The 9,270-nt window shown below is 38.0% G+C and overlaps 1 protein-coding gene across 1 annotated transcript; it reads left to right on the plus strand.

The window, feature by feature from the left end:
- The first annotated feature begins 4,999 nt into the window (after window positions 1-4,999).
- On the plus strand, window positions 5,000-8,671 carry LOC103711119 (vacuolar iron transporter 1-like). Its single transcript, XM_008797137.4, has 4 exons — window positions 5,000-5,307; window positions 5,618-5,703; window positions 5,787-5,901; window positions 8,204-8,671. Exons 1-4 carry the CDS (start codon window positions 5,033-5,035, stop codon window positions 8,502-8,504), a joined length of 777 nt encoding a protein of 258 aa, XP_008795359.3. The 5' UTR covers window positions 5,000-5,032; the 3' UTR covers window positions 8,505-8,671.
- Window positions 8,672-9,270: the final 599 nt, after the last annotated feature.

Genomic DNA, 9,270 nt, shown 5'->3' on the forward strand with positions numbered 1-9,270 from the left:
GGATGCCTCACGGGAAAATTTAGCTTTTGCGTCAGAAACACAATGATTGAAGCCGGAGAACTCGCCAACAGGATGGTGCTTGCGAGCTGGTGAGGGGGGGTGACAACCTTTCTCCCAAACTGAAATACTTTTCAGAAGAATGAGGCTGGCCGTCTTACCAACTCTTGTCCGTTTATCCATGATGAAGCTCCAGATGAATGCCTGCCTCTTTTAACATGCATGTAGTCTCTCTCTCTCTCTCTCTGTTTTCTGGAACACGTAGGATAGAGAAGATAACCATCCCATCAGCTGTCAAAAACCTTTTTGCTCGATGGCTCGTGGACGCCACGCTACCCACAGATTCCAAGTGACAAAAGTGGAGCAGTTGATTCATGATTGGAGAGATGATGCGAAATCAACACGAGGATTTGTCAGGAGAGTTACTCTAAAAATTTTTATTTCAAATTTATTTGATTTTTTGGTTATGGAAACGTGTCATTACGAGCCACTCACATCAAGCTCTAAATCTTTTTCCATAGCTTTTAATTGCCTAAACAACTAGTTGAGAGCTTGATGACATTATAATTTATATATCTACCTTAAAGCAGGTTCTTCTAGCTCCCAAGTCCTTGTAAATAACGTGTAACTCTGGGCTAGTTAAAGCAGCCAATTCATAGTGGAATATTAGTCTGAATCTTTAACTGGAGGTGCTCAAGAATCGTGATTGATATGGTGGTTGTGCATTGCTGAGTTCACAAGAAGATGGGACAGTAGAACTACACCATATGAAAGATATATAAGAACGGAAAAAAGCTGTGGGTAGAATTGTAGATGATAGATATACATGACCCATGGAAGGCTAGATGCAAAGAACTCATCAAACTAACAGAGAATTATTCCGCTCTCATTCATATAATAATATGCGTACCTATCTTTCCCAGTTGATCATTACTATATTATTGAAAAATCAAGAACTTGATCGATCTATTATTGAAATCCTAATTCGAGTCATATGGTGCTATGGTCATATATATGCTTAATTTTAATGTACATGAAAAATGGAATAAGGATATTGTCTAATTACTGGAAAAAATCCATACACGATAACAATTGATATTTTTGTTCGCACATTAATGAAAGTAATGTTGTGTAGGTTAAGTAAAGAGAACTGTTCTAGCTAGGGATTAGATGTTCCCGATTCCATGTTCACCAAAAAAAGCTGTGACTTCACAACAACCATAGATATTTTGTCAGTAACATTCTAGAATTTAAATAAACTACCATATGACTAACTAAGACTATTATGATCGATGTACAATATTTTGTTTAGATATAGTATACTTATTATAATAATCAGATGTGCAAAAGCTTGAAAGTTGGAATAATATCAGTGTACCTAATTAATCTTGATTCAATTGATTGCAGTTTAAAATAACATAAAAGCATGAGGAGTCGATTATTGTCACTTCTTGAAATATTAGACCTAGCTACTTGTCTCACCTCATTTGATATCCTGTTCCCATTTGGATGTAATGTTATAGCCTAGACTACAGGAAACTATTAAAGCTATTGTTTTTTGTTGAACTTGATCATAATCTGGTTATGATTGGGTAGACATACTACTATCATTTTAAACTGCAACTAACTGAATCAAGTATTAGAATGGAATGCCCATTCCTTTTTCATCTATTTCTTTATTTCATGCCCTGAAATATGAATTTGATTTTGGTACCTTATTTTATGTTCCCATTTCATTTTGACTCATATCCTTTTTTTCAGAAAATTTGTTGAGCTGAATTTATAAAAAAATCTCATACTTCCATCCTTTTTTATGAACAATACCGAGCTCACCAAGGTGATACACTAGGTCGGATACAACTCTTGTCCAACAAAATTTGCGGTTGATCTTTCAATTCTTTCGACTCAAAGAGGGCCATCCGATAAGGGGCTTTGAAAAAGTTTCTGAACCTGGTACTACATTAGTGGTAAATTCAATTTTTCTATCCGGTGGCAATCTCGGTAAATCCTTGGATAAAGCATCAGAAAATTGATTCATTAGAGAAATATGCTCTAACCTCAAATCATCTTGACAAGCATTCCTTACTGAAATTAACCACGTAGCCATTGCACCCCTTTTTTAGCATTCGTCCAGCTTACAAAACCGAGATGATACATGGAGGGGTAACTCCTATTTTTTCAATGCAATTGAACTCTAGTTCACCCAGTATCTAAAAATTCACACTCTTTCCGTGACATACCGTTGAGGCTTGATAAGCAGAAAACCAATCCATCCCTAGAATGACATCCAAAATCCCGCATATCTAGTAGTGTTTGACCAGCAAGCAACTCTTTGTCTCTTACTCTGACTCTACATGACATATATATAGTATCGGTTTTCAATATACCACCTACTTGTGTCTCAACATATAATTTAGTTTTCATAGGTTTGCATGACATATCATGTTCTCTAATAAAGGCAGTAGATATAAATGAATGCGTAACACCAAGATCAGAGAAGACATAAGCATAAACATCAAACATTGGAATGGCACTTGTTGCCACCACATTAGAGGCCCAGCAATCTATTGTGTAAGGGCATAAATTCTTCCTTATAGCTTTTGACTTCCTTTTCTTGAGTAGATTTATTCTTGTTTCCTTAAGGGCAATCTGATATTCAGTGGCCCTCTGACCGCAACCAAAACGAAAACCAATATTTCAAGGGCAATTCATATCTCAGTCACATTTAGAATATTTACCACTCTCTTTCTTTCAGTTTTATCATTTACAGACCTCTTAGTTGGATCCTTATTATTCTTATTCCACCTTGAGATTCATCTGACTTGTTCATTTTCTTTTGATTTTTTTCCCTTTCAGCATGGGCTTAATTGACTTTTATTTCAATTATTAATGCTTTGTTCACCACAGCTACATACGTAGTCAACTCGTATGGCACCACTTGTTTTCTAATTTCTATCTTCAATCTGATCTTAAATTTATGTACTCAATCTTGCTCATCTTTAACTAACTCTAGAACAAATTTGGCCAGCTCCATCAATTTAGCTTCATATTTCACAACTGTCATATTTCTTTATTTCAAATGAATAAACACCTCCTCTTTCTGCATCATCACACTCCATGGGAAGTACTTGTTACAAAATACTCCTCAAAATCTCTCCTATATGAGTTGTTCCCTATCTTGTTCATATTTGCATTCCAGGATCCACCACCAATTGAATGTCCATCTTGTAACATGCAAGATGCTAAAGGATCTTTTCGTCATCACAACATCTCGAAATAGCAAATGCTTTCTCCATTTTCATAAACTAATTTTCAACTTCCAAAGGTTCTGTAGTCTTCTTGAAATTCGATGGAGCCAACTTCTTGAACTCTAGAATATTGCTTCGTTACTCTTGTTGTTCCCGTCCTTACTGTTACTATGCATGTCATTGTAGCTGCATCTGTTGTTATTGTTGTATCAATTATTGTTGGAGAAATTAGTACTATATTTGCTACTGTATCTGCATCTGCATCACTAACTATGATCTGCATTATTTGGGCCATACCTGATTCTTGCTGCTCTATTTGAATGTTTTTGGCAGGATCAATGACTCCCTTCTACTAAAGAGTGTCACTGACCGGCTGAGAAATACTGTCATCTTGCTAGTTTTGAAGCCTCTCCAGCAGCATCTCAACAGCCCTTGTCATCTGACGTGGAGGCATCTTAACTTATATCCATCAAATTGCAGTAACCAAAAGTGGTGTCGGTCAGCATTTGAGAGGAAGCCAAGGGAGAACCAAAGGCTATACTTCAATTGGTGGCTAGGATCATTGGTGGGGGATAAAAGGGAGGCTAATGGGGCTTACATAAAGTGGAGGGAAGCACCAAAAATTCACCTCGACATCGGAATCCCTCTAGTGAAATTGTGAAGAAGGAGACTCCAATCGGAAGTCTGCCTTCGTCACTATACATGCAGTGCACTTGTGTCTTTTTTGATTTTTTTTGTTTCTTTTTTCTTTTGGGTTGTTTTCTTTATCTGTGCCGGTCAAGTGGATCAGGCCTATCTCTCTAATAGTTTTGAAGAGCTGCGTGTTACTGTCACATATCTAAACTTTGGTAAAATAATGTTTTATTCAACTTTTTTTGTTTCTTGAGGCAATAAGTCTACCATACATACCTTGAATATGCTCCATAAAAAAAAGATTTTGCTGATAAGTCTACCATATATACCTTTAATATGCTCCATAAAAATTGATTTTGCTACATAACATTGTAAGGCAAATAATAGCTGTTATTTGTCCACTCTAGCTGTGAACAAGTTTTTTCAGGAAATAAATATTACCTATTTTAACAATAACCTTATCATTGAAATATACAAATAGGAAACAGGACTACAAATATTTGACAATTTTATGGTGTAATGATGATATAGCATTTGTTTAAGCTCTACAGCAGATATCATTAATGCTACAAAAAAATTGCTAAACCTAAATTGTTATAAGTTTCTGACAGTCATTAAATTTAAGAAAATAGTTTATATTGTCACATATGGAGATTGCAATACATGGATGAATACTGGATGGGAAGCACCGTATCTCAATCCAATAATCCCTTCATATGGCACTCTTTCCCAATTTTCCAAAGTTAAAAAGGAGCTAGAATGATACACAGAGGCCATCATACATTGCGATCACAATATATGACAACATAAACCTACTAATCCAGCGAGTTAATATCTCAGACCCTTATAATCACATTTTCAATAAATGGAAGCGAAGGATGAATGGAAACACTGCACTTAGATTAAAAATACGTCAAGAGCCTATCTTTGCACGGCCATTGGGCAAGGATGCGATATACCATATCACCGAACAACATTAATGCTCGAGCGGTCTAGGGCAATTCCGTAAAATACGTGATTCTATTGTCTTCTTTCGGACGCTCCCAGAATTCACAGCACACTCGTCCGCAGAATATAATGGCCTTGCGTCTCCCCATTTCTACTGCCAGCCAAAGGCGGAAAAAACCGAACCTCGAAGAAACCAAAGAAGAGGAATGGTGCTCGAAGAAGGCAGGGCGGTGACCAAAACCACGTCGGCGGCGGCGATGGGTTCGACGTCGGCGACGGAGAAGCTTCTGCAGAAGCATCAGGAGAATCACTTCACGGCGGGGGAGGTGGTCCGGGACGTCATCATGGGCGTCTCCGACGGCCTCACCGTCCCATTCGCACTGGCCGCCGGGCTATCCGGCACCTCCGCCCCCTCCTCCATCATCCTCACCGCCGGCATCGCCGAGGTCGCCGCCGGCGCCATCTCCATGGGCCTCGGCGGGTACTTCTCCTCCTCTCTACCCCAATCCCGTCACTAATTAATCGCTCGTCTTCGGTGAGGTTACCACCACCCTCGGACCCGTCCAAAAATGGAATCGGTGGTGGTGTCCCGAGACCGTTGCGGCCTGAAAGGCAAAGGCCGGAGTTTTTTTTTTTTGTTGTTTTTTTGGTGCGGTAATCGAAGCGGGAGATTCCCAAGTCTAGGATATTCCGGAACCGCCCAACGACGCGGGGGAAAGAAGGATTCACGGAATCAACGGTCAAGATTGGCTTGAGGTGCTGCTTTTGGTTTTGATTTGTACACGTGGCAGGTATCTGGCGGCGAAGAGCGAGGCGGACCACTACATGCGAGAGTTGAAGCGGGAGCAGGAGGAAATCATCACGGTCCCGGATGCAGGTGAGTGCGTGCACACCGTTTCATTGTTATGGTGGGGCTTCCTTTGGCCGTTCGAGTTTGATCTGACGGTCAGATTTTGTCAGAGGCGGCGGAGATCGGGGATATTCTGTCGCAGTATGGGCTTCAGCCGCACGAGTATAATCCGATGGTGAACGCGCTCCGGAAAAATCCGCAGGCATGGCTCGATTTCATGATGAAGTAAGTGGATTTTTTATTTGTGGATCTGGTTAAGCTATTCTTTTCGGCAGGGACACTAGAACTTCATTGTGGAGCACCGTGGTGGGAATTTTGTAAGAAAACCCGGGTATTTTTATCATATTTTTTTCATCAATACCCTTATAAAAAATCAAATTTATATGAATATTTTATTAAAATTTATATTTATTTTTTTATCCTCATAAAATACTGTTTTTTGCACAGAAGCTCTAATATAACGATTTTTTTAACACTGTTAATAAAAACCATATTTATTTTAATTAAAAATAAAATAAATTTTTGAATTTATTTTTTTGTCCTCATCGCGATCGTCTTATAAATGTTTTTTCACGTCTATCCTTGAAAATATTTTAGTTATTTTAATTCGAAACCATTTATTTTTTAATGATATTAGATGGTATGAGTATATATGCAAAAATAAGGATAAAAAAAGGTAAAATAGCAAAACAAGTGCTTTACGAAGGTATACATGCAATAATTAATTTTGAAATGGTATTCATACAAAATTCGATGTTTAAGAAGGTATTCATGCAAAATACTCTTATAACACCATGCATCGATCTTCTCTAATTAGGGGTTCAACTAGAAAGGCCCACTCAAAATATTATTATATTTTTATTTAAATTTTACATATTGATTTGGGGGGGGGGGGGGGGGGAGGGGAATGGTTAGACTTATTTATTTAATTTGCCAAGAATATGCATTTGATGATTCCAAGTGACTTTGCCCCCTAGACCTAAGTACAAACAAGTGATAAGCTTTTTTTTTTTTTTTGACTACTTTTCACTTTGTACTTAGATTTAGGGGAAAAACCATGGGAGACTTCTAAATATTTGCATATGTGCATGTATGTTCTAATTTTTAGTGGACCGCTATGTCCCTATCCTCATGATTGCTTACAAGAATGTTTATAAATATTAAGCTACCTAGATTTCATATGCATCTATTATCAATTTGTGTGCCTTATTTTAACTTCATATATGCCTTTCTATGAGAGTAGTGCTTATTGGATTACTCAAGTCCAAATATAAAAAATTACCTATTTTCGCTAATACGAAAGTAAAATATATTTTTTCTGAAAAATCAGATAAATTAAGTTCAACATTTTCTATGTTCGTTGCAAGATGCTTTGAATATCGAACCTTTGTTTCTTGTCGTGGATGAGCTTTCCATGAGGCTTTCTGAAGAAAAGCAAAGGTGAATCCATTTAAAATGAAAAGTGTGTATTGATGAATTGTCTTAAAAAAAAAGTATCAGGTTTCTTTTCTGTTCAAAGAATCTTTTGTTTGGCTACCACAAAAAGAATCAACTTATTATTTGCTTCTTACCATTTTTTTTATTTTTTGAGATAATAACATTCATGGCAAACAGCTTAAGTTCACAATCCTAGATATCTTTGGAGGAAATTTTGAGTTCAAATTGAAAGTAATACTTTTGGTTTTAAAGAAAGCATGGGAGATTTGAGGGCATAAATGTTGAAAATTATTTTGGAAAGATATGCTGGATTTATATACACCTGTTTTTCTTGACAACTATGCAGTTGCTGGTGTATGTATACATTGGATCTTACAAGGTGGATCCTTGTAACATAAATTGGTCCTAAACTTGTTGGAGTCGCTAATGAATCCTTTCTTCTGCTCTGGTTGGTCTAAATTTATACTTTATAGATATCATCCGTCCTTATTATTTCATCTTATATGATTTTAGATCTATTTCTATCCTTCTTTCCATCTACATGTATCAAATCGCTCCTTTGAAGTCATGAGTATATTTCCCAAAGAATAAGTATATTAATAAAAGAAGATCTATTACAAATATTTTAGGCATAAGCATGTGTAGATTGTATGAATATAGAATGCACCTTAGGCATTTGAGTAAATTATTCTTGTTTCTTGTGAAGCTTGTATTTCATGCTTACATGCTGCAAGATCAGTTAGGTATGACTGGTGCAAAATATGGCACCAGAATACACCTACGTCACTACAATTTAACTGAAGAACCACTTTCAATAAAATCATAAAATTATGTCCACTGCTTATTATTTATGTTATAAAATTATGATCCGGTCATCCTCTTCTTTTGATCTCTCAAACAACAAGCAAGTCAAGATGAACATCATCAGAATGACAACAGCATTAGCAATCACCTTTTCAAACAATAGTCTGACTTACATCAATGCTCGGATAATTAGTATCTAGATGAACTAAGCCTCATATAGCCAACTCGAAGAAGATGAAACAACTGTTCATTATGGCTAATGACAGTAACTGATCCTGTCTTTCAGGTTTGAACTAGGCCTTGAGAAGCCCGAGCCAAGGAGGGCATTGCAGAGTGCTCTAACAATTGCCCTGGCATATATAGTGGGTGGCCTGGTGCCTCTCTTGCCCTATGTGTTCATCACGACAGCTGAGAAGGCGATGCTGACATCAATTGGTGTAACCCTCACGGCGCTTCTTATCTTTGGCTGCTTGAAGGGCCACTTCACTGGCAACCGTCCTCTTCAAAGTGCTATTCAGACAGCCTTCATTGGAGCACTTGCTTCTGCTGCTGCCTACGCCATGGCGAAACTTGTCCAAGGTGCATGAGGGCGAGCGCATGCAACTATAATGTACTGCTTACAATGGTCCATCATCATCACCAGCATGCATATGGATAGATATGTCTTGTTTCATTAAACTGTAGTTTCTTTTCCTGTAAAAGTAGCCGCTATCAGAAGTGCGATTAAATGGGTGAAGTTACTGTCTTTTTACAAGATTTGGCTTTTTGAATTGCATATGGATAACTGCTTTATTGTTAAAAATATCTTGTTATCTTGGATCTACTGATCACGTTATCAAAGAAGAGAGAGTGAACCAAAGTGTCCGATCTATTTGGCATTAATAAAGCTGATTTTACGAAGGAATCTTTATGGCCTTCCAAGGACTTCATATATAAGATATAGTCCTTGGTGCGTCCCAGCTCACATGGCCCTCATTCACCATTGTCGCAAACTCCTCCGGTTCTCTCCTCCTTTGCCTTCCAGACTTCACTGTTTCCCCCAAGAACCAGTCCACTCAACCCTCAATAGAAACGATCATCCAACATCCGGGAACCACCCACTCCTTCAGAATACAACAAAAGCCACACGGTTTCTCAAACCCCCCTTTCCTACTCTCATAGGGAGATGGATGAAGGTAACCAGAAATCACCAACGGACACCACCGCCGAACTGCACCAGAGCAAGCAAAATGACTTACAGGTTTGGCAGGACACACACCACACCAGAGCATCCCTCCTTGAGACAACGAACCGGCCTTATCACAGTAGTAGACAACACAATGGAACAGAGAAGAAGGCAACAGGACAGGACTG

The sequence above is a fragment of the Phoenix dactylifera genome, unplaced genomic scaffold (genome assembly GCF_009389715.1).
Source record: "Phoenix dactylifera cultivar Barhee BC4 unplaced genomic scaffold, palm_55x_up_171113_PBpolish2nd_filt_p 000465F, whole genome shotgun sequence".
Taxonomy (NCBI): Eukaryota; Viridiplantae; Streptophyta; class Magnoliopsida; order Arecales; family Arecaceae; genus Phoenix; species Phoenix dactylifera.

Coding starts and splice junctions, on each gene's coding strand:
- LOC103711119 (XM_008797137.4), top strand. CDS start 5,033: ATGGTGCTCGAAGAAGGCAGGGCGGTGACCAAAACCACGTCGGCGGCG. Junction 5,704..5,786: donor CATCACGGTCCCGGATGCAG/GTGAGTGCGTGC, acceptor AGATTTTGTCAG/AGGCGGCGGAGATCGGGGAT. Junction 5,902..8,203: donor TGGCTCGATTTCATGATGAA/GTAAGTGGATTT, acceptor CCTGTCTTTCAG/GTTTGAACTAGGCCTTGAGA.